The sequence below is a fragment of the Ursus americanus genome, chromosome 6 (genome assembly GCF_024610735.1).
Source record: "Ursus americanus isolate L20-20 chromosome 6, mUrsAme1.1.p, whole genome shotgun sequence".
Classification (NCBI taxonomy): Eukaryota; Metazoa; Chordata; class Mammalia; order Carnivora; family Ursidae; genus Ursus; species Ursus americanus.
Window position 1 is genome coordinate 82632718 of NC_142132.1, and position 26756 is coordinate 82659473.

The 26756-nt window shown below is 39.5% G+C and overlaps 1 protein-coding gene across 3 annotated transcripts in view; it reads right to left on the reverse strand.

The window, feature by feature from the left end:
* Positions 1–26756, reverse strand: part of RYR2 (ryanodine receptor 2) — a 718243-nt gene that overhangs the window by 396731 nt on the left and 294756 nt on the right. For all 3 annotated transcript variants that reach the window (XM_087863178.1, XM_087863177.1, XM_087863176.1), the window contains 5 exons: positions 25345–25419; positions 21852–21930; positions 18733–18845; positions 10284–10383; positions 9459–9555 (listed from right to left, as the gene is read on the reverse strand). In XM_087863178.1, coding sequence (XP_087719304.1) covers positions 9459–9555; positions 10284–10383; positions 18733–18845; positions 21852–21930; positions 25345–25419 — 464 coding nt within the window. The remainder of the gene's footprint in view (positions 1–9458; positions 9556–10283; positions 10384–18732; positions 18846–21851; positions 21931–25344; positions 25420–26756) is intronic.

Consider the following 26756-nt stretch of genomic DNA (forward strand, 5'->3'; position numbering starts at 1 on the left):
TAAACACCCAGGGATGCAATTGCTAGGTCACATGATAGTGTACGTTGAGAGATCGAAGCAACTGCCAAAATGCTTTCCAGAGTAGCTGTACCACTTTGCAAGCAATTTATGTGATTCAGTTTTCCTGCATCCTCGCCAGCATTTGGCTATCAGTATTTTTGTGTGTGTTGGTCAGTCTGTTTAGCATGTATTGATCACTCCTTGCGGTCTGCATTTACCACAATGACTAAAGATGCTGCACATCTTCCCATGTGCTTACTCGCACTCTTCATGTCCTCTCTGTGAAATACCAATGCATTCTTTTGCCCCTTTTCTAATTAGGTTGCCTTTCTTTTTTTTTTAACTGCTGAGCTTTGAGAGTTCTTTGTATAGCTTTAGATGCTAGTCCTTTGTTGGACATAATACCTGCAAATATTTTCTGCCACTCTAGAACTTGTCTTTTCATCCTCTTCACGTGGACATTTACAGAAGTTTCTCATTTATACGATATCCAGTTGATCCATGTTTTCCTTTTATGAAGATGTACTTCTAGTGTCAAGTTTTAAAACTCTATGATCTCGAAGACTTTTTTCCTATTTTTTCTGAAAGTTTTATAGTTTTATGTTTTACATTTCTGTCCATGATCCATTTAGAGTTAGTTTTTATATAAAGTTTGGGTCAAAGTTCCTTTTTTTTTTTCTGTTAATTTTTTTGCCTGTGGGCATCCATTTGTTCCACCTGAATGTCTTTTAAGTTGAAAAATCCCTTCTTTTCTTCTTTTTCTATCAGAGATAATCTGTCTCTCTCCCTTCTAAGACACTAGACAGAACAACCTCTTTGAATGTAGTCTTTAGGGAATAAGAGTCAGGAAGGAAAGTACCTTATACAAAACTTAAGCTATCTGTGAAGTCACAAACTTCCTGTTGGGGGGGGAGGGGAATAAAAAGCACTGGCACTGCTAACTGCTTAGATGGGGAAAAACAACAGAGAAAATTCAGTGAGAATACCTACATTAACATCACAGAAATTACCCCACAGGCACAATTTTCCACGCTGGCAAGTATGCGAAGTGTGTAACATGCATCAGATTGTCAAAGATACCCACAACCACCCTGTTCTTTTTTCTTTTCTTCTTCTTTTTTTTTTTTAAAAAATCACTGTTTTCAAGGCTCAGCTTCCTGCTACAAGAATAGGGACTCTTCCCTGTGGAGTGGTTTGACGTCAAGATGCTTCCAATAGAGAAGGCTCTGAGCCAAGGATGTGGGACTCACAGGCCCCAAAGTAGTTTTCTATCACTCAGGTTGGTGTGCTGATTTAATAAGATACCTTTTCTTCCCCTCCCCAAAGTACAAGCAGATCACAATCTTTCAGGAGTCACCAAAATAATACAAGTGGGAGACCTCTGATCTTGCTGAGTGAGTCAGAGTGGTGGTCAAGGCAGACACCCCATTGCTCTCCTTGAACAACCTACAGTAAAGTGCATGACTTTTTCCCTCCGTTTCTTTCTTTCACAAATACCGAAGAATAACCATTTGTGTGCAGATTCCCATATACATGTCACTGTGTAAGAGATTTACAAGAATGAATAAAGTAGACCTGGCTGAACACTGAAAAGATGATCAACAGAAGAGGCTGATCAGCCATAAAGGTAATAAATGGTAGCTTGTGACAAGTGCCATTATCTGTATGGGGTAAAGATAGTCCTACCACCACCATGGCCCCAACCAAATTAAGTTCAGCTGTGCTAATGTATCGCCAGACCCTAGGTATTGAGGCTTCATCTATGAATTTTCTGAAAAATAATTAGATTCACAGAAAAATGACCCACACACAATTTCTATTTACAGTTGATACTGAATAGCAGATTCATACCAGTTAGTAGAAAGAGAGGCTTATATTACTAACTTGTATAGGCTAACAAACTTATTGCTTCAAAATCAAAGATCGACAAAGATTCCTGCCTTGCTAATCTTCCTCAAAGGGTAGAAAGGTAGGAGATGTTTTCTACCATTTAATTTTTTAAAAGACTGTGATTGGCCTCTCTCAGATTCACATTTGCTTCTTCCTGGACGTAGTGTGGAGATCTTACTAGACCGTGAGCTCCTTCAAGACAGGGGCTGCCTCTCATTCATCATGCACAGCACACACCAAAATGCCTACACCATACCAGTCCCTCAATAAGCATTAAAGGAACAGAGTTGAAGTGACTGAAAAGTAGGCCCAGAATTCAAAGGTTATTCCGGAGTGAAATTATAAGTGTTTGAGTTTACACATTTGTCACCGTCGGATTCGTGCCTCTGCAACACTCTGCTCTGTGCCTACGAGGGTGTTTGGCTGAGCAGCTGAGCTACGGGCAGGTGCTAAAGCAAGCTGTCAGCAGCGTCTTCATAGCAACAGTGAAATCAAGAAATACATGCCTACCCAGTGTTGAAAGAAGCATTATGTATTCACTCAGGGGCTGAGTCTGTGATGATATTTCTATTCAAATCGCTGTACAAGAGAAAACAGGTATGTTTTGAGACGACACATCTGAATAAATGTAAATGAATCATCGTGGATTAAAAATAGCACCCTTCTACTCCAAATCATTACTATAAAGAATCATGTAAATAGACTAGAGCAGAAAAACAGCAAAATAGATGTTGCTACTTTTACTTTTCACTCCAACCAGAATATAACCACAAAGGCATCTGGAAATTAAAAAGAAGAGGAAGCTTTTCTTTTTCTTTTTTTTTTCTGAAAGATATTGCTTATACATCCAGATTAAGTGAATAAACGAAACATGGGTAAGTAAAAAATGGTCTTAAATTTCATTGACAGGGGCACCTGGGTGTCTCGGTTGGTTAAGCTTCCGACTCTCAGTTTTGGCTCAGGTCACGATCTCAAGGTCGTGGGACTGAGCCCTGTGTTGGGCTCCATGCTCAGTGGGGAGTCTACTTGTCCCTCTCCCTCTGCTCCTCCCCCTGCTCATGCTCTCTCATTCTCTCTCAAATAAATAAGAAATCTTTAAATTTTTTTATAAACTTCATTGAGAAAATAACTGAAGGATTTCTCTTTTTAATGTTGATGTTTTTATTCTATTGTCTCTTTTTCAATTCACTCAACTTTAAGAATAGCCAACATTCCAATTTTTTTTTTCATTTTTACTGAAATCCAATGGCTCCAATTCCTGTGAATGTATTTTTTAAGGTTGTATTTATATATTTGAGAGAAAGACAGTACTAGCAGCAGGAGCAGCAGGCAGAGGGAGAAGCAGGCTCCCCGCTGAGCCAGATGCCAGACTCAATCCCAGGATCCTAGGATCATGCCCTGAGCCGAAGGCAGACGCTTAACCGACTGGGGCACCCAGGAGCCCCTCTGTGAATATTTTAAATCTTTGGCCTTCAAGGCCTATGTTTTTTAAAACAGTGCATTCCAGCCCAGTCTTTCCTTGAGAAGACAGGCTGAAAGAAAGTGCTGTGCTCTCGGCAACCAGCAGGGAGTTCAAGTTTGGGGGGAAGAGTGAACCTCTCTCAAGGGAGAAGAGGCAGAGAATAGAGAACGGCTCTCTGCTAGGTACTTACTCTTTCATCAGAACTGCTTAGCTCCCAGTCCCGGGCCGAACAGGTACACACAGGTCATGAAGGGGAAGGGGGTGGAAGAGAAGCCCTCGTGTGGAAACTTTATCTCCCTGATCCTTCAGGAGCACAGGAGGCAGCTTTACAAGCTTTCTCCTAGGTGGTGACTGAGGGCATACAAATCCTGCAAGTATATCAGTCATCCAATTGTGTATGCAGACATAAACAATGCATCTCTTTCTAAGCCAGACTGGGAGACATTTAATTCATGGTATCAAACCCATCTCACGCCTTATCAATTATTTACAACTAAAGCTCATTAAATCATCATAAAATCATAAAAGGGGCAAGGAGACAAAAATACTGTCATATGCATACATATGGCACAGCTTCTGCCTGCTGAGTCACGTTCTGAAAAGCAAATACAGCACTGATTTCCAGATACCGTCAGAAACAATAACGTAATTGTCCTGCATTTGAAAGTAGCAAGACAGAGCAAGCATATGCCAATAATAAAGCCTGATAGGACAGAAACAGAATAACCTCTGATCACTCCCTCTCTCCCTCTCTCTCTTTCTCTCTGTCCTTTTCTTCCCTCTTCTCTCCCTCAAACACACACACAAACATGGACCCTCTGCATTCCTTTGTCTCCTTTATTTTTTTTCCAAAGCCCTCATCATCACCTTGTAGATTACCTGCGGGTGCACACATATGTGTGTGCATTTACAAATAAGAGCACTTATGTTTTTGTTGTCCCGTATGGCCATTAGAATGCAAACTCCTTGAGAAAAGAGACGTTGTATCTTTTTATGTCCTACTCTAACTCCAGCACATGATGGTCATTCCACAAATTGTTACTGAATCAATAAAACTACCCATGAACTGTGTAGCATAACCTGCTTTAACATACAAATGATGCTTTTTTAGGGGCACCTGGGTGGCTCGGTCAGTTAAGTGTCCAACTAGATTTTGGCTCAGGTCATGATCTCAGGTTCATGAGATGGAGCCCCGCGTCAGGCTCCATCCTCAGCGGGGAGCCTGCCTGAGTCTCTCTCTCTCTCTCTCTCTCCTTCTGTTCCTCCCCCTGCTCTCTCTCTAAAATAAATAAAATCTTTTAAAAAATCACAAATGATGTTTTTCAAAAAGTTTCCCTAATACTGAGATATCAAATAATCATTCCCAGTAATATTCCCCTAGTTTATCCATTTTAAAATTCATGAACTTAAAAATATGGCATACTTAATTCAGATAGTGCACGTTTAATGCAAAAGTAAGTGTGTGTATGCACATAAAGGAAAGGCCTTTACTGATACTTCATGATGCTTCGCTTAAAAATGGACAAAAGTAATAAGACGCAATCCAGAGACAGGATCTAGGGCAGAAAACACTCCCTATACAAAATATGTCATGCTCGAAATGAAAACTAATCATCAAATTTCAAGCCTCCAGAACAAAAGCTTATTTTCAAGTTAATAATTAAAACACTATGTTGGATCTGAACAAATCCCTGTTTCTCCTGAATGTATTCTCACGATCTGAAGAGCCTGAGTAAGAACTAAGAAATCACAATTTAAAGCTAATGCTCAAAGTATCCGTCCCTTCTACCCAAATGCTCACAATGCCTGTACATTATAAGTGTACTATTATTTAGACCAGTTATACACCGTACATGATTTTAGAGCCACAGTTCTTCCCAGAAAAAAATCTCAAATTTAAAATAAATCTATAGTGCTGCTGAATTTCACAAAAAAAGTCAGAATTCAATCTATAAACAAAAGATGAGCAAGAAGAGTGGAGAAAAGTGTGCATTTAGTTTAACTTGGGTAGGGCCTCATTCGCCCCCCCAATTCCACTTAATTGAAAGGGACACTGTATGCTTATGCTCTTCGTTCTAAGAGTTTTTTGAATCCTCTCATAAGAATATGTAAGTAAGCACTTACACATACAAATCTAAATGAGAAGAGGAAAGTAAAGACCGCTCCATTGGTCTCTAGACTTTCAGAACCCATCCCCGAACTGCATTTTCAATGGCTACGATTACAGTCGTGTCAGCGGAACGAGGCATGGGCAGACGGACCACGCCGGTCAGGAACAGAGCATTTAAGACCAAATGCTCCTAACTTACTCGGAAGTAACGGTTACTTCTGGCCACCTCCCCATTTCCACTGCTTCCTATAACAAATCTGGTTTGACTTTAGTTCTTTGACGTTAATAATATGACACATTAATAAGCATAAGCAGACCACAAGGACAGCAAAGGCCTTGAGGTAAAAGAAATGTTTACGTATTTCCCTGGAACTTCTCCAGCTTTCAAGTCGCTGTCCAAAGGTCAAATTATTTTCCCTTTTTTTTAATGAATCAAGATATATATTCCTCGGTTATCATGCTGTTTTTCTCCCCCAGTAGGGATTCATATCAATTACAGAACTCCTGCCTTCAGGCCGAGCTGCCCTTTGCCTCCCCGAGTCGTCTACGGCACCGAAATGACTCCGGATAAGAGACAGAGATAAAGACATTTCTACACTACGGTATTAACAAGATTGGAAATAATAGAGTGCTCGGTGAATGTAAAATTGAAGAAATTATTTTTATCGTTACATGCAAATCAATGCCCCATCTCACTATTTAATCAAGGCAAATGCAACTCTCCTTTCAGAAGCAACACTCCTCGGGCTCTTGCTGCCGATTTCTGCCTCATTTTCTCCCTCGAGTCATGATCCGACATCTCTGGAAATCTAATTTGTACAGTGTGTAAACACGCTGTACAAAGGGCACAGTCGGATGTGTTGTTACTGACATCACTCCCTAGAAAGAGCCGCGATGTGCTGAGCTGAATACATATTGAGAAGAATTTGATACAGAAATGAACAACATTACATCAAGAATGATATGAGAAAGGACAGACTTTAACATGTGTGCAATGGGGAAATGGGTCCAGAACGATAGGAAAATACCTTTGAAATGGCCCCCAGTTTTCCCTGCAGTAATAACCAGCTACCTACAGAATCAGGAGAAAAACCTACTCTATAAGAAAACACCTCCTGAACGTACAGGTTCTCTAACGTCCAGGAGATACAGAAAAGTGTCCTCATTGCCAGGGAGTTTAGCTGAGGAAATACGGGCTCTATCGGACACTGAATATTCTCATTTGAGATTGAAAACATTCAATAGTAACAACAAAAAACTACGCGCACCCATTCCTGGCTTCCAAACCTTAGCAAGAAGTGAGAGCCCTTCCTCGCCCCACACGTACACCATTCGATGCAAAGAAGAGAGGATTTTCTTTGCTATAGTTTAGCCTCCCTTCCTCCAAAGCCGATGTCCTATGAAGCTTTCATCCACATGCCCGGGTCCCTCAAATCTTTCCCTATCTGACTAAATGCTGCTCTTCTGTCTAGATAATAATGCCAGTGACAAAAAATCTGTTGATCTCATAATATGCGTCAGGTATTCTCCCCGCCTTTTCTTCCTGAATCTTCACAACAATCCCACAGAGCAGCAGCTAATATTTAAGCTGCATTTTACAGAGGAGCAAAGCAATGGTTCAAGAAATTCAGTCACCTGCATGAGTCCTACAACTAGGAAGTGGCAGAGCTGAGGCCCAAACCCAGGGCTGTCAAGCTCCAGAGCCCATTTCTTTAACTACAACTCTCTCAAGTGTCTGTAGAAAGAACAGAAACTCTCTAAGAGGGGTTCCTGGGTGGCTCAGTGGTCAGGCATCTGCCTTTGGCTCAGGTCATGATCCCAGGGTCCTGGGATCTCCTGCATTGGGCTCCCTGCTCAGCGGGGAGCCTGCTTCTCCCTTTTCCGATCCCCCTGCTTGTGCTCTTTTTGTCTCTCCCTCTGTCAAATAAATAAATAAAATCTTTAAAAAAAAAAAGGCTCTAAGAATCACTTAAGTGTTTCATTTAACAATTCAGGGAATAAAGACCGCAAAGACTACGACACAACCTCTTTTTGCTCCTACGTCTATATAAACATAACACAGCATTTAACACATCTGTCCCCCAATCCTCCTTTGGCTTCCATGACTAACTTCCCTGGTTCTCCACTTAACCATCATGCCGATGCATCTTAGTCCAGCCACATCCTAAATGTCAGCGCTCTCTGGAGTTCCACCCTTGCCCTCCTCTCTCGTTAATCTATTCCAAGGTTTTACAGGCTTTTGAAAGCAATGTCCAAACTGACAAACACATTCCCCTAATTCAAGCTCTGCCCTCCCTACCTAGAACTCCCATTCCTCAATGATTCCCTGGGTGCTTGGGATTTACATCCAAGCCAAGCTTTGTCTAAGTAAAAGACTCAAAATTCTAATTTCCTGCAGGATGTCCCACAGACCCCTTGTACTCACCGCTGTCCAAACTTTAACTCAATCCTTAGTATGAAATACACATGTGTCATACAATCCTTAGCACATTCTCTCTTCGCTCGAGTCAGAAACATCAGGACACCCTGGATCGGATACATCCCCTCACAGTCCACAGCAGTTCATCCCTAAAATAATCAATATGACCTAGCATGTCTCTGGTCTGGGCAGACTTCTCCATTCTGATGGCCACTCTCCAGGTCAAGTTTCTCCCTTCCTCTCACACAAATGCCTAAAAACAGCCCTGTCCTGGTTGGTGTACCTGATTTGGAATCTCCTGATCTTGGATCCAAGGTCCTCCTGCCCATCAGATCTATTGATTGCTTTACAAGAGACCGGACCACTTCACCCCCATCCCACGCTCCTTCCTAACTCCCAGAGTAAAAGCCAGCCGTGGGAATGGCACCGAGGATCGTATAAAAGCTGCCCACACTGGTCTCTCTTGTCTACTTTCCACCTCTGAGTCTAGCCTTCCCCTGGTCACTGTGGGAGAACTGCTAGTCCCAGAACACACTGCCATCCCCTTGCGTCTTACGTTTATTCTTCTCTTTGGAATTAATTCCTCAAATCAACTCTTTTGAATTCCCTCTCATCTTTCATAAAAACCCTATCAGCACCATCAACATCCTCTTCCCAACCTTCTAGAAGCAGCATTTTTTATTCACAGGATTTTCCAGGCTCTGCACTTCACTCTTCACTATAAGTCAGGTCTGCCTGGTGAGAGATGCATAACTGACACCCAGGTCTCCAAGGGGCTTTTCCCAGGGTTAAACAGCTAGTGAAATAAGTACTAACTTTCTAAATGTTCCCCAAGTTACAGAAATAAATATGTACAATAGTTATCTCTCTCTACATGTTTCCATTATGAGCAATGTCCATTAAAACAATTAAAAGCCTGTAATAAACCATCCAGACAATGCGTTCCCTCACAGTAATCTCTTGTGTGTTCAACTTAGTATTCACCCATTAATTCATCAAGCAAAACAGAACATTCAAATCAAATATTTTATGGCTTTGCACTTTGCCCAGTGATTCAGATGACTTCAGTCTCCACCCAATGCCAACAAATATTAATGTGTGAGAAAGAGTATTATAATCACATAAAATATTAGAGAGAGTGGTCAATTTTACTGTGTATGTATATAAGTGGGAGATCACAGAAAAAGGTCCCAAGCTTCTGAGCCACTTGAGAACTCTGACTTTGAAACTGAATTTGAGACTAAATATGCCAGAAAGAAAAATTAATCAAGACTAATGAACATTTAAGTTTTAAGTAGCTTAATGTGTTTACTCCTTCCACTCTGTATATTTTAGTCAATACTTCTGACCATGTTTTACTTTACAAAAATTTTCAGCAATTCTATCAAGAGGTAATAAAAACAGAACGTAAGAGAAAACTTCTAAAGAGGCCAACACATGGATCCCTTCAGTGGAGAGGGGAGTGTCAGTGACCCACTTTGTATTATGTGAATGGCCTGAACAGACATACCCTTAATTCCAACGATTATATCAAGGCAAGAAAGTGCAAGGCTCAAGGCGTGGGGCTTGGTACCAACCTCCGCTGCTCTTCCCCGTGTTCTCCTGAAGGGACAGTGAGGCACTCGTCCATGTGTCCGTGCAGCAACCTGAGGACGTCACCACCAATGAGATACCCTGTAAGAATTGGAATTCAGTCACATTTGAATGGTCATGGTCAGATGCTGATAGCCGGACAGATCGTCTGGTCCAACCTTCTATTTTCATAGACAGAGAAATAAAAGTTTAGAGAGGCTTCAGTACCTGGCCAAAATCCCAAGGACGAAGGGTGCCACCTGCCTGGTGCCTCTGAGCTCAGGGTTCCCAAGTCCCTCAGTTAGTGATGTTCCCACCAGAAAACGTGACCTCAACCCCCCCAAAATCCTCTCTTTAAACATACAAGCATGGACAGGTTCAGATTTAAACGTGTACTAAGTGAGAATAATCAGAACACAAATGCAGATATTTCCCAAGAAATCCTGATGCATAAACGCTGCTGTGATCTGGCTCTAAGTCACCCAACCATGGAAGATGAGAGACCTCGATGTTAGCCTAACTGAGCAATACCCTGAGGCCAAAACACTGGAGCAAATAACATCTAGAAAGCGCGCATATAAACCACACACAAATAAGCAAAAGCTGGCAGTAGCAGAAGAATTTTAAAAAATTAAAAAAAAAAACAATCTTCACACAAACTTCACTGTCAAATACCAATTTAAACAAGATTCTTATATGTCACATATCTGCATTCCAGAATATTCTGACACAGAATGCTCTAATTACCAATCTGCTCATCATTACAATTGCAGAGATGACTGTCAACTGTACATCCAGGACAAGGCCTCTGGTAGAAGTGGAGTTTTTACCTTGGGCGGCTTCGCTTCCTGAGCTGATGGGGGCCACGCTCCAGAGAGTCTGCTGGAAAGCCGCGTCCACGTGTAAACTGCCGTTGCCATAAGACAGGTGCTGTGGGAGAGGCAAAAGGAGACATCTCTTCACGCGCCTGGAAAGTCTCACTACGTAGGTGCTCCTGGGAGCTGGAACCTAACACTGCAGATCTGGAAACGTCCCCTAAGAGCATCTGTTTCAGTCCTGTCACTGAGTCATTAAGAGACCAGCAGAAGGAAAAGTAGAGTTTCTATTTGGCTGTAGGTATTTTTCAGCATCATTCTAAGCTACTCATCGGAAAACACACAAACAAGACTACGGAAATAAGTATGTGTGTTAAAACAAACTATTTTAAGGTTTATTGATGGACAAAATTGTTCAGGGAGTGGGCACTTACCATCAAAACTGTAATTAAGTGTTCTACATATCACACTGCGACAGTTTTTTGACCCTGAGGTAGGTAAAATCTACTGGACCAATGTCTTAGTTTTATAGGGTCCTTTGGGAAATTTTATCTGCAATTTGATATAATAACCATTAGGTGGCAATGTTTCCCAATACGCATCTGAAACCTGGGCAATAAATTTCCTCCAAAATTCAGATATTAGAAATTTCAGATTTTCCTTCTTAAAAACAGAAATGTAATAAAATAATACCATATTTCCTATCTATGAGCACCATCATATGAGTTATCAAATAATTATAAAGAAAAACAAAATTATGCATTGCTCATTTTTCTAATCACGACTTGGCTGCCTCTATGAATTTCAAATATACGTAGAACTACCACTTTTTCCTTAGCGTCATCTCAGTAAACATCACCAATATTCCTGTAATGTTTCTGCAACACTTCTCCAAAGCTGATGACAGCCTGAGCTTTTAAAGTCTAATTGTACTAGATTTTCCCCAGAAATCGGACCCTCCTAGTTAGATGAAGAGGAATCACGGTCACACTGACAGACTCCACAAGCCGATCAGGACCCTAACATTCTCTTACCTAAACACCATTCTCAAGTCACTAGCAAAAATAGATATTTCACTATCTTTCTCTTAGGAACAAAACCAAAGAAAGTTTTGACATTTGACCCGTATGCAGCCATCTTATCAATCATCTTCCGATCAATAAAATCAAGTGTACCAGTTGATGCATCAGATCTAGCGGTCACTTGCTCTGACCCCCTCCTCATCTCAACCAGCTATGTGCCTGCTTACAACCTCTTCGCCTCAGCCTGTCCCACTGACACAAAATCCCAGCTGAGATCTGGTTATTCAATTTCTTCCCCAGTATTAAAATTCTTCAACTATTTACAAATAAATCATATGCACTCTGCTTCCACAACCAAGAAAAATACATGTTCCTTCCAAGCAATCATCACATGATGTAATTGTTCTGTGTATTTTTCTTCCCCCATCCCATAAGTTATTAGACATGGGTTCACGACTGTATACCTCACATCGAGCAGAGTTGTTCACTAAGCAAGTATGTGTAGAAGCCAACCGAACCTTTAAAATCAGGGTAGGATAAACCAAAAAAATACCTGAAGTTATTCCATAAATATTCCTATTTCAATGACCTGAGTCAAACTAACAGCTCGTTCACACACACACACACACACACACACACAAATCCATATGGATTTTACGAAACCATGAGAAGACGATTCAAAATACCAATGCTTATACTTTTACTTTTGAATTCGAGTGAAGGCTCGAGCCACGTTATGATAAACAGGTTACGATCATGTGTTAATTCATCACATGTCACTGAATATGCTATGCATGAAGCCCTGTGTTAAATATTAATAGAACACACTCTCTACCCTGAGGGTGCTTGTCACATGGAAGGGGAGGTAAAATATATACGCAAAATGCTACAGGTCAGCATTTTTTTTAAATGTTGGGTGAAATGTAATCAGACTGCAACAGGAATGGAGAAAAGAGAACCCTTCAGCCAATCCAACTGGAACACGGTTCACTGCCCCGAACCTTGAGAACAAGCAGCGTCTGCACAAGTACTGCACATGTACTTCCAGGGGCATGAGGGCTTCGAGGGGCCAGAAGGACCGTGTGGTCTGGGCCTCTCGCATTTCTATATTGAAAGATGTTGTCCCCAAGTAAGTTTGTACATACGTTGGATTTGGGTACGTGTATTAATGTTAACGTGCTAACTAGAAAGGTTGAAAACGCGGCAACATTTTTACGCGACAATTTACATTTTGTAAACCAGTTCGGAGATTTTCATTTTTAATATACCAGAAACCTCGTAATGGGAAGTGGCTTGGACCTCCCTGGTCCTCCAAGAGGCTCTGATAAGGGGAATGCTACGACAAAGACTAGAGGGTCCCCAAAGGGGCAGGGATACAGGAACATCAAGTATAGCAGAGAGTGTCACCTGTGGGGCTTAGAGCACATGCTAGGAATACAGTGAGAGAGGGATCTGGAGAGAAGAAGGCACCAGGACAGGGGCCTCATACTTTCAGACAATAAGGAGCCACTGCTGGGGAAAACAACAGGGGTGGGAAGGAGGGTTAAGAGGCAATCTTCAAATCCTATCAAAGCCAAAAGATAAATAATACATATGACAGGACCATAAAAATATGACAATTTCAGTGCCAGAGAAAGTCCAAAAATATCCTTAAGATCGTATTACACCATATAAATTTATCTAGATAATGTTCACTCTTCTCAAGACACTATTCTCTAGGCATAACTATTTTGGATGTTTCTAATTAATTTTGCTGTTTAAACAGCGAAGGGAAATCTGAGGAAGAACAAATCAAGTCAGGCCTGTGGCATTAAATATTCAGATGCAGTAACAATTTCAATTATTAAAAGGAAGAAGCGTTGTCCTTAAAGCAAGACAGATGTTGCCAGAGGTTGAAAGTAGAGTGGGCCTTAGGCTGAAACATGTAAGCACTCTAGAGTTCACACACTGTGGTGGCATCAACCTGCCAGCAAAGGTCACCTTGACCTTTCTGTTAGTGACTCTCAAGATCTAATACCCACAGGAAACAGGTGAGGATCTTGTCAAAAAATGCTAATTTCCACCCAGGAAGGCTGGGGGGTGTGGGCAACCCAAGGCTGCTGGCCCCAAAACGATGTTTTGTTTGAGTAACAGGACATTACAGATAGAAGCACAAAATCTCAGAAATAGAATATTCTAAACAACTGAACTTCAAGTTGTAACTTTTAGTTTTCTTTGTAACCCTATTATATTTTATGCATTTTAAAACCTTACGATGATAAGTGGTCGATAAGCTTTCTCAGATTGCCAAGGGGGTCTACGGCACAAAAATGTTTAAGAAGATCTGAATTCAACCCTCATCAGATGCATGTATTCAACACATCTGTTTCTCTAAGCATCAGGCACTTGGGCCTGGTGAGCAACATTCTGGATAAATTATCATCCAGTGACACGGATCACAAGTAGGCAAGACATATCACCCCACGGGCTTCATTTGTTTTCTTCTGAGAAAAAATGAGGGGCACAGCCCAGACACTCTTTCCATATGTGATAGATAGTCTACGCTTCCATCACCTGAGCCACAGAGATAAAAAAGAAAAGGGCTCACAGTAAATAATGCATTGGCTGATGCCATAATTAGCTCGGAAATACTTATGATCGCGGTCCTTTTTAGTTATCGATATTTTTATGCAACTTGAGGAGTTCAGCAACTTATTCTGCCATCAAAACACCTAGTATCTCTTATCAGAAATTCAGAGATGGGGAGGGGAGAGTAAGGAAATTCTTAGGAAGCCCAGAAGAGTCTTCTTTAAGCAGCTGTCATCACTCTTTAGACTGTGGGGTTCTGCTCTTCCTAATGTATTTGTTTGTTCAGCAATGTTTTCACAGATCTTCAAAAAAAAAAAAAAAAAAAGAACAACCTATTTCTATTGGTGACCTATTAAGAAAAAAATTAGTCAAAAATCAATGTTTCCAATGCAAGCAATCCAAGCCACAAATTGAAGACTTCAGGGCACACCAGGGTGATTTTACGTCTTTCTAAACCAGTAAAAATTGTTTTGTTTGCTTTACTTCATTTTGTTTATTTTGAAATAGAGTCACAGTCAGCAATACCTACTTGACCATGTTTTCTCTATTTTAAATTGTCACTTCTCTTATACTTACGCTGCTTTGCCCAAGTCTTCTTAAAAAGAAAAAAATGTAGCTCCAGTAGGAGCAGAGGAATTTTTTTCCTCTTGGATATCCCTGGGAAGAGGATTAAGATATCATTCCACATTAGAATATGAAGCAGCCAGATGAGAAAGGACAGTATTTGGATGAGTGCTTTACAACCATTTCTAGAGATAAGACCCTTTTTACTGGGAAATCCTGCACAGAGGTCCAACGTGTAGAGGAGGGCAGAGCCTGGGGCACCAGGTGCCCAACACAGCACCCTCTTTTGTCCATGAGGCACCTGTGCAGAGCACAGGGTGAAAATCAGTCTCTTACAGTCCATTTTACCTCACTGAGCACCCCATAGTTATGAGCCATATTAGAGTACCAGATGCACATTCGATAGTTTATCTTCAGATTAACCACCGTTAGTGGGCAAAAAACAGATCGAAGATGAATAGACACTAATGACTAAAAGTTACAAAACCAAAGACTAGAAATGTTTATTTAGAGTAGTTAGTGGGTTTGGTTTTTTTTTTTTTTTTTTATTATGTTATGTTAGTCACCATACAGTACATCCCTGGTTTTTGATGTAGTGTTCCATGATTCATTGTTTGCGTATAACACCCAGGGCTCCATGCAATACGTGCCCTCCTTACTACCCATCACCAGTCTATCCCATTCCCCCACTCGCCTCCCCCCTGGAGCCCTCAGTTTGTTTCTCAAAGTCCACAGTCTCTCGTGGTTCATTCTCCCTTCTGTTTACCACCTTCATTCTTCTCTTCCTTCTCCTACCGATCTTCCTGCTATTCCTTATGTTCCATAAATGAGTGAAACCATATAATTGTCTTTCTCTGCTTGACTTATTTCACTTAGCATAATCTCCTCCAGTGCCGTCCATGTTGTTGCAAATGTTGGGTAATCGTTCTTTCTGATAGCTGAGTAATATTCCATTGTGTATATGGACCACATCTTCTTAATCCAGTCATCTGTTGAAGGGCATCTCGGCTCCTTCCACGATTTAGCTATTGTGGACAATGCTGCTATGAACATTGGGTGCATATGGCCCTTCTCTTCACTACGTCTGTATCCTTGGGGTAAATACCCAGTAGTGCAATGGCTGGGTCATAGGGTAGCTCTATTTTTAACTTTTTAAGGGACCTCCACACTGTTTTCCAAAGTGGCTGTACCAACTTGCATTCCCACCAACAGTGTAAGAGGGTTCCCCTTTCTCCACATCCTCTCCAACATTTGCTGTTTCTTGCCTTCAATTTTTGCCATTCTAACTGGCGTAAGGTGGTATCTCAATGCTGTTTTGATTTGAATTTCCCTGATGGCTAATGATGTTGAACATTTTTTATGTGTCTATTAGCCATTTGTATTTCTTCATTGGAAAAGTGTTCATATCTTCTGCCCATTTTTTAATTTGATTATTTGTTTCTTGTGTATTGAGTTTGAGAAGTTCTTTGTAGATCTTAGATACCAGACTTTTCTCTGTAGTTTCATTTGCAAATATCTTCTCCCATTCCGTGGGCTGCCTCTTAGTTTTTAGTTTTAAATAATGCGTTTTCAGCCAAAGTTCTTAACTTGTTTACTTTGAAACATATCAGCGACTTCCCAGAATGTGAACCTGACTTTCTGTGATAGACCTTTATTTAAAATTAGCTATCCTACTCCCTTCACTGCTCCCTTTCCAACTTTCTCTTCTGGTTAAATATCTGCTGTTTCCTTAACCATTCTCAGTAAGTACAAACCTCCTAGGTAAACAGTGATAGCAACTCATAAGCAATTTCTACATGTACATTCACAGAGCTATGAGTCTTGGCTGGGTCAAAGCATTTAATCCTCTTAACACCCCAGTGAACTAGGTTTATTACCACCTTACTGCAGATGAAGAAACTGAGGGTTTTACGAAGTTACGTGACTGGCCCAGGCTCATTCTTACCAGGCCCTACACCAACAAATACATAGACACACAGAGCCCATTTTTAGTTATCCAGTTTCAGTATTGGATTATTCCAACTGCCATATTCCAAAGACCTATTACTCCCTCACTTCTTGCCCATATGCACTTTCTCTGGATCCTTCTAATCAACCACAGAGGCAACATGAGATAATAGTTAACCATCTCTATATCCTATACCCATAACCTAAACGGTAACATGTACTTACTGCTTTGTAGTATTCTCGTACAGTTCCCTAGGTGTTTGGTTCATTTCTTCCACTAATGCTTTGATGGTAGAAACCACGTACAACGTACCCTTGGTCCTTCCTATGGTTTCTACAACATGCTAGGTATTCAGAGATGAACACTAAAAGCACTGACTTCATTACCCAATGAAAGGGAAATCTTAACAGTCTGGTTGGCCACCGTGTGTAGCTCTCTAAAAGGTTACCAGAAAAGGAACTTGCATAAATTGGATAAAATGTAGCTTGAATATAATGTGTGAATTTCATTAATCACAAGGTTTATTGATTTCTAAAGGCAAGAGAAGGTGAACCTCATGCATTAAGATTATTGCTCTTATTTGTATAGTGCTTTTTTCAATCAAACCACATTCAAATTCATTATCTCATTGCTTCATCCCAGGAACCTTGTGTTAAGTATAATCATCACCATTTTGCAAATGAGAAAGCCAGAATTCGGGGAATCACATGACTGTCTCCAACAGGTGGTGGCAGAACTGATGCTAGCAGCCCCGGCCCCTGTGAGGTTGCAAGTTTTCTACTCCTACAGTGGGAAGTACAAGTCGTACAGCAAAAACATGCACAGTTATGCCAAAATCAAAGTAAGATCTGTAGATATTTAAAAGTATGCACGGATTATTTTTAGCTGCTATTGATTTCTGTGTAAAACTACAACTCAAAATGTCTATCTCCTGATCAAGACATACAGCACCTTAATACACAGCATATGCACACAGCAAGGGTTTAATAAATGCTTATTTGACAAGCTGACACACTTGTATTGTCCTAGAAATGTGCATGGTGCCTGTTTCCACCTGTACTAGTTAAGAGACAGAAGGAGAGAACAGCTCCAGGCCTCCCTTTAGCGAGGTCATGTGAGGTGTTCCATTTAATTTAATACTCCCTGTCAGTTACACGAATACTGTTCCGTCATTTCTCTGTCTTCAGCATTACCTCTTTCCACAAAGCAAGTAAAACAAAACGGTTCTTGTCTCAAAATTGGAACTAAATGGGTTGGTAAGCAAAACCTGACTTCCAATATTCCCAAAGCCACTCTAACTCCATGTTCATAGAGCAAGGGGTACCAATTACCTATTTAATCCTAAATCCATGACACACAAATAATATTTTGATTTATGGCAGTTGGAATACACTTTCTACAAATCAATGTGTGCTTAACTGAAACAATGTTTACTTCTAATTTTTATTTCAAGCATCATCCACTATGATGTTTGGAATTTTTTAAAGAAATATTCATGTTAGGTTTATAATACTCCCATTTATATCTGTTTAATTACTTTCTCTTTTTTTAAAGATTTATTTAAGTATTCTCTACACCCAAAGTGAGGCTTCAACTCATGACCCCGAGATCAAGAGTCGCACACTCTACCGACTGAGCCATCCAAGCACTCCTGCTGGTCTAATTACTTTTTCAACCTTAAAATAAAAAGACTACTTTGCACTGTCATCCTTCACACTCCCACGGATTAAATTCTTTTGCAAACTTAAGTATATGATTGTTCTTTAGCAAAAATACAGTTTATTAAGTAAGTTATGGTCTTGCCACAAAAGTAAAATATAGCTTCAAAAATGAAATATAAACTTCTTTTCTCCTTCTCCCATTTCTAACCCCTGCCCTCTGAAACGATGTCGTGTGGGATGAGAGACTGGAGCTGGTTTTCATCTTGTCTATTTCTCCTTTCTCAACATGGCACGAGTTTGTCATAGAATAACTTGCTTTCATAAATGTCAAAATTGCAATCACAATCTCCTAGTATAGCCTTCCTCAGTGGGCACAAAATAAGGTCCGTGGAATTTTGAATTCCTGATTAGACTGCATTTACATGCCATTAATACAAGCATCTAAGAACTGGTGCTCTCAGGATCACGGACACACAAACTGAGGGTACCAGGTAAGCCTGTCTAAATAAACCTGGAGAGCCACGCTTCCGCAGAGGTTTCACGATTCCCCTTCTTGGGGAGCTGTCACTCATCAAAGAGAAATACGGACTTATTTCTAAACAACTTCCCTGGATAATTTGCCATCTAAGGTTTACAGAGCAAGCTGGATGGGCCTGTGCTTGATCCTATCGCCAAACACGCAACTTCACGGGCCCACTTACCAGGTACCTCTCCGAGGACACGCTGACCAAGATGAGGTCATCTCCAACTCGCACCTTCTCTCCTTCTGACCGCTGCTTTGAGGCAGGATGGATGGTCCACCAACAGGCCTCCCCTGCAGGGTGAGCACAGACAGGCTCTCTAACGATAAAACCGATTTTCTTTGCCAGCAACTCCAAAGGAAAAGAGGCAAATAAAATAAGGCTTCCAAATCAGTCTCCTGATAAGTAAATAACACGGTCCTTCCCACACAGCTTCCCGAAGTTTGAAACTGACTGCAAGTTCATCTCGCAGACCATGAAAATCGAAAGACTTGGGCCAAATTAACCCAGGAAGAAGACAAACTGAAATGCAAGGATTCTCTTCATGGAAACTGGTTGTGGCATTTTGCGAAGTTTGGTGTCATCCCCTCCGCTAGGCATTGCTTAAAAGGATATTTATTTATGCTACCATGAGGCCAAATTTACCAGTCATGCGCATCTTACTGCATCCCTTACAGAATCACATGTTCATTGCTCTCTGTACTAACATCTAGTTTTCTGGCACATGATTTTCAAAAGGGCTTGGGGTTTTGTAATGTGACAGTTGTGTCACAGCAGCTTTAAAACTCTGTACTTGTGGTGGATACGGATTAAAAATAGATGCCGTGTTGTCACTGAAAGCTTACTATTCTGTGCCTTGTTTTATTCTTTATTTTAATATGTGCTAGTTTCCACTAATCTGAGGGTAACTTATAAGAGAAGCCTATTATAGAAGGATACATTATAAAAATACCTGGGTGCACATTAAATCAAATCATTTCTTCTAGAACAAGTCAAGCATAAGCCTCGTGAGCCACATATCAATTCATTCTCCAGACCCATTAGCTAAGATATAAACTTAGGCAAACAATTCTTCAATCTGTTTGTAGTTCCTTTTAGAATCTAAATGTAAGTTCTATACAAAAATGAGACTAGATGTCAGTGATATCGGTTATCTAATACTTACTCTGCCCCTTTGACCAGCTTTATTGTTTTTCCCTAACACTTATTTTTTCTTCTTCACTAATTCCCCAATGTCAGAATTTAAGCTCCGAAATAGCAGGGACTTTGTGTGTTTAGCTCACTGGGGTTTCCCCAGCTCTTACTAGCATACTGTATGCACTAAATAAAAATTCAATTTGCATAAATGGGTAAATTAATCATCCAATAAAATTTCTTAAGCATTCTTACAGCCAGTCTGTAATGTGCCCTGAGATGCTTTTCTTACACAAACCACAGTCTTCCTTGAATGTCACCTTACAGGATTCATTATTCATTCCATTCACATTTTTAGAGTTGCAGGGAGTTTTCATTCATTCACTCAAACATTTATGAAGCACCCACTATTTGTCAATCATTGCTTTAGTAGCTGGGGATGCATCGATAAACAAGGAAGAAAAAGTCATCTGCCTGATGAGTTTAGTCTTGATCAAGGCAGGCACACAACAAATAATAAATCTAATAATTCAGCAATTCAGATGAAATAAAAAGCTATGGGGAAACAGTAGCATAAGGGGATAAGATTTAGGCGGAGGGACTGCCTTGTTATGTTGTTTTGACTATTATATAATCATCTCAATGTATGAAAACAAATTACCAATCATGCATGTCCTTTACCCCTTTTGAGAGAGAAAACTGAAGACTTTTTCATGTAGCTGCTGCTGAAGTAAATCGAAATGAGAAAATTTTTAAAAACCAGCAAAAACACAGAGGATTGACTGAACTTCCGTAAAATGAAATAAAAATCAAAACAGTATTTATCTTGGGGCGCCTGGGTGGCTCAGTCAGTTAAGCATCTGACTCTTGGTTTCAGCTCAGGTCATGATCTCAGGGTCCTGGGATGAGCCCCACAGCAGGCTCCACACTTAGCAGGGAGTCAGCTCCCTCTGCCCCACCCCCCACTCTCCCTCTTTCCCTCTTTCTCTCTCCAAAATAAATAAATAAAATCTTAAAAAAAAAAAAAAAACCAAAGGAAATAGTACTTATCTTTTTGGTGCCTAGGATTCTGGAATTTGTCATGCATAGTGATGTGTTGGTCTCTTAAAGTGAATTAGGTTGGTGAATATTACTTTATTTTTATCCATTTGTTGTCTGTGAAAAATTTAGAGTATGGGAAAGTATATTTTTTTAAAGATTTCATTTATTTGAGAGAGAGAGAGCAAGCAAGAGAAAGCACAAGGTGGGGGGGGGCAGAGGAAGAGGGAGAAGCAGACTCCCTGCTGAGCAAGGGAGTACAATGCAGGGCTCCATCCCAGGACCCTGGGATCATGACCTGAGCCGAAGGCAGACACGTAACCAACTGAGCCACCCAGGTGCCCCTGGGAAACTCTTTTAAAACACAGGAAGAGGAGCTAGGTGTGGGGGCCATAGTTTGATCCCACCTCTGAAAGGAAGTACTTAATAAGAGCTGGACTATTGCCCTCCTTTTTTTCCTACTTGGTCTTTTACTTATTTTTAACTCCAAAGTCACACATGCTCATTGTAAAAGATAAAATAATCACATTGTACAGAGGTGTATAAAGTGTAACAGAAACATAAATAGAGCCTCTGTCCTATTTTGATTTTCTGAAAGGATACACGTGTTTATGTATACATTTTGTTTCAAAATATAAAAATACACATGTATTCAGACAGATATGTATCCCTTTGGACACAGAAATGAAGCAGACTTTCATTTTCTATCTTTTTGTTTGAATGCTGACATTAAGTATGCTTCATTTTTTTAGACAAACTATTTTTAAGATAAAAGAGATATGCAGTTATATTTCATGAACAGATCAGTGCACTCTAATATGGTTAACAGCCAGTAAAGTGTGAAGTATTTCTTTTCTAGCCAAATCCCTAAAAAGAATAAAGTTTGAGGTATAGTTTGAAAATCCAGCTAATTACGTGGGAATGACAAACCAAGAGGAACAATACACACTTCCTCCTTCTACGAAAAACTCTCCTTAGAAAGGCAGTCATTGTTTTTGGTTTTGTTTTCCCCTGACTCCATCCATAAGAACATTTATCTAATGTAGCTTTGTGTCTTATGGCTTCTTCCAGTCCCATCCCTGCCATGCTCTCTCTGAACACAGCTCTTCGGGGCCCAAGGTGCTCACCTGTTGTGTCCTCTTGCAAGCCAACATCAAAAGCCAGTTTATCAGTTGAAGACCGGGAGGTGGACAGGCAGCACAGATACTAAAAGATATAGAATCAGTAGTTGTCACTGAACATGTTTAGTCCTGTGGGAGTCTAATTCTGATGCATACTTTGCTCTCAGTCAATCTCTGCTCTATCAGTCTTTTCCTTCACATCTGGATGCTTCTGTGCAAAGCCCAGGTTCTTCATTGGGAGGTAGAATAACACTTTACAGCATTCATTAGGAGCAACGTTCTAAAGGGGATGCATCCTCCCCCACCCACCCCAGCCCTGCCCATGAAAAGACTGAGGAAATGTGTTCTGTCGGTAAAAGAAGACACCTAACTGGGGATATGTTTGTACATCTCTCACTTCATGTGATATTCATGACCATAACCAAAGGGGAACCTGATCTGACAGTTGGAAATCTTTCTTCCCAACAGAAATTGGAAAACGATTCACTCTCATCTTCTAGATTTGTTTTCATTTTTTAAAATTTGAACTCTCTGAAATCCATCCGGAACTCATTTTGGTGTGCAGCATGTCACCTCACTCATGTGTGCACGTGTGTGTTTCCCCAAGAACAATTCAACTCTTGCAACACACCCTCATCTCCTTGTATCTCCTCTCCTCCTTCGGATTCCTTAACTGAATATTCTTGGACATAAAGTTGAGGATAATTTGTCAATCCTTAAATGCATCCCAACCTCAAAAACCTTGTTAACTGGTATAAGAATGAGGACACAAGGATGAATATAGTATGAGGTCGAGATACTCTACCATCTACAGCAAACAAGTGTGCTGTCAGCAAGGACAGGAGCCCTGCAAAGAGTACTCAGAGCCAATTCCAGGCACTGAGCAAGCCCAGCTCTCCCAGAGTCACTGGACAAATTATGCAAAGCCTAGAAAATTCTTACTGGGAAATTGGTCCATCCACCTCAGTGGGTGTCTGTGAGTGTGAGGCAGCAGGAGATGAACCAATGAGGGCATAGATGTGCTGGCATATTAAGTGGAAGTCAGTGCCATGGGGATATAAAATCAAATTAACCTGGAGATTCCAATCTCTGTCTCTTAATGGCAAAACACTGTCTCCCAAGGTTATAGAAGAGGGTCCCCAAACACGTTCTTAGCCAGTGTAGGAGTGTGAATCTGACCTTGAGAAGGGCTGCCCTTGGGGGTACATGAGGTTTACAGACTTTAGATCTAAACATATTAAATGTCTGCTTTTATCCTATTAAAGCGTTCTGTGATATTTTGAAATAATATTACAATACTCGTCACTATAATTATTAACATACATTTTCTCTTCCAATAGTGTTCACTGCAACTGTGAGGTAGGTAATATAATTATTCCACTGAATGTTCATTAAGTTCCATGAGGACAAGGACATGATCTTCCTCACTACGATATACAGCACTTTGAACAGTGCCTAGCACACAGGTGCTAAATAATATTTATTGAATAAATCAGTAAAATGTTAACATGCAATTATAAGCTTAAAGAAGTTCAGCCTGGTCTCCAAGGCTGAGCAGCGTATGGGAAAGTAAGCCTCAACCTGGATCTACTGACCAAGTCCAGGCTCCTAACACGCTATGTAGAGAGAGTAGTTTTCTTAGAACAGACCCGCAAGTTTATTATTTAATGCAGTTTTTGCGTTTTGATTGGTATTAGAAATAGAATTCTTTCCATGAATTTTTAATGCATAATCGCTGTATGCAAATAGGTTGTATTTATGTATTTATCTAGTACCTAGCCACTTTCATAGAGTACATTCCTTAATTTTATTTCATATCTTACTGGTCAGCCAAGATTTCTGGAACCATTTCAGATTTTTTTGGTTTTGTTTATTTATTTATTTGAATTAGTTTTATCAAGAATCACTTTAATGTTTGACAATTAAGATTGATGTTGATTACTGATTTGACATTTATATTTTATCATGGAGAAATTAATCATCAATGCTTAGTTTTTATTAGAAATGGATGTTGAGTTTTATTAAATCCTTTTTCAGCACCTGTTAAGATGATCACAATTTTTCCCTTTTTTTTTTAATTATATTATGTTAGTCACCATACAGTACATCCCTGGTTTTTGATGTAAAGTTCGATAATTCATTAGTTGCATATAACACCCAGTGCACCATGCAATACGTGCCCATTTTTCTTATTTGATTCTATTCGTATGATAAAGCACACAAATAGAAATCATATTATCAAGTCATCGTTAAAATTACCTATACTTTTCCTATACTTCTCTGCCTATACTTTTGAATTCTATTAACCAGAATATTGTCAGATGTTCACATTGGTATTTCTGATTAAGACTGACAATTTTTTATATGTTTTGGGTATTGACATCGAGGCTATGCTTAGTCACCTGTTCTGGTGCGATTTAAATTATATCAAATTATCTCCTTCAAGAAGGAATAATCAATTATATTACACTTCCAAATGTTGGACCATCAGGTATTCACAAAAATTATATTGATGAAAAATTTAAATAATATAGAAAATGTTTATGCCACAATAGGTTTTAAAAAATCAGGATATAAGTTTAGTTATGATGAGAGACGATGGACTCTGGGAAACAAACTAAGGGCTTCAGAGGGGAGGGGGTGGGGGATTAGGATAGGCCGGTGATGCGTATTAAGGAGGGCACGTATCGCATGGTGCACTGGGTGTTATACGCAAACAATGAATCATAGAACACTACATCAAAGTTTAAAGATATACTGTATGGTGACTAACATAACATAATAAAAAATTTAAAAAAAAATAAGTTTGGTTATGTAGTAAGATCTCAATTATGTAAAAAAATTCTTAAGAACAGAAAAGATTACAATTTTTTAAAAGTCACCACACTTTCTCTCATTAACATGATCATGAAGATTTGTGTCTTCTGTAATTTCCAAATTTCATAAAATGAATATATACTGCCTTTATAACTTTTTAAAGCTTTTAAAAGAACAGAATTATATATTTTATAAAATATATAAAATAATGTATCATTTTATATACATAAAAATATACAGAAGTACACATATACCTAGATAGATAGATGGAAATGTATATGGGTATCTATACCTATAAGGACTACCCATGTGGATATAGCTTTTTCTATCTTATCTGTTTAATTCATTTAACCATGTAAGTTAATTTTCTAATAAATTAAAGATAATCAGAAATGAGAAATATTTCTTATTTGACTCTTACACCTCTCGCCTCCTAAAACCAGTCTATTAAAAGATACTAAAAATCAGGCGTCACAAATGATAGAATTGAAGGACTTCACAGGTCACCTAAGCTAACTCTTATTTTATGAATGAGAAAATTAAACAAGGTACAAAAACATTAAAGAACACATACAATTACAGAACTCATTAATACCATCACTAGAAAGGCTATTACCAACATTTCCTGATGACGTGTGTCTAAATGGACCCTATACAAGATGATATCAAAACGCCTACTCACCATGCCACTATAAGAATGGCGCAGCAATATGGCGTGTCCGTAGAGGAGTGTTCGATGACCACCACCTTGAGCGGTCTGCGGGAAGAAAAGAAAGGGTCCACAAGAAAAAAAAAAAAGAGTAAACTAAGTCAATAAGATAGTCTCTTGTTTTCAAGGAAAAGTTTAATAGGAAAGAACAAAGTAAAACTAAGCAAAGTTCTGTTGAAAGAATATTTAAACTGTAATAAGGCTATCAAGAAAATCCCTACTGTGGGGCTGGCAGCTGATCTAGTCCTCCAAGAATGAACTTGATTTTGGTAAGTACTTAGCATAATTTGTAATTATTTATTCAGAGTTATTTATTGCCTGTATTTCCCATTATTATTATTACATGATCTGCATTGGGTAGGGACTATGGTACCATATTCACCATCCTCTCCCAGGTTCCTAGCAAAATGCCTGGCACACAATAAGGATAAATATTTGTTCAATGAATGACTCTCCCTAAAACACAGAATTGATCAAATCATCTACAGGTTTAAGATTTTTTTCATGCCCTCCAACTGTTTTTAAAAAAAGAGTTCACATGTTTTATATGAAATAGAGGAAGGCTTCTCAAATCAGCATGCTTACAAATCACTAGGAGAGCTTAGGATAAAAAGTGAGGATACTAACTTGTGTATACGTTAATATCTAATACTACTATACCTCTTTTCACTCAAAAGATATCCCCCTCCCTATTGTTACACATAGTTTCTAAAAATAACTTTATTTTCATGTTATGTTTAAAAGACCTCAGGACCATTCTTAAAACAGGTATGGAAAGGTATTCAAATAAGAAAAACTGCTTTTTTAAAAAAAGGAGAATCACTTTTCTCATATACGGAGAGTAAAAGGCAAAAATCTACTTTGCAAAATTATATTCCTCCTCAGAACGAGGCCCTCTTTAAAAAGTACCTTCATTTTTTAAATAATATGCTTGATTTAGTGTGGCTAAGGACAACTGTATTCACCTTGTCTGATCTGGATCACTCTGAGAGGAGCTTACCTTTTCCTACCACATGTGGGCTCTAAAGCCATAAAATACTCCTGACCTTGAATAACACGCAACAGTCACACCAATCAAAACAAGATTTTTTTAGAAATGAAGGACAAGGCCTTAGATTTAACCCAAAAGTGGCAAGTGCTCCTTTTCCTCTAAAGCTTGGCCTACAGAGTTCACTTATATATTACATACACACACATACACACACACACACACACACACATAAATGTTCAAATTGGTTAAGCTAATGCAGATACTTAGTGTCTGAGTTTTCTTTCAACTATAGATTTTACACAATTACAGAATTATAGATATTTACACTATAGATTTCCGCACTACTTAGATACAAATTCATGCCGCAGATTTAGTTTTAATAGAACTCCCGTGA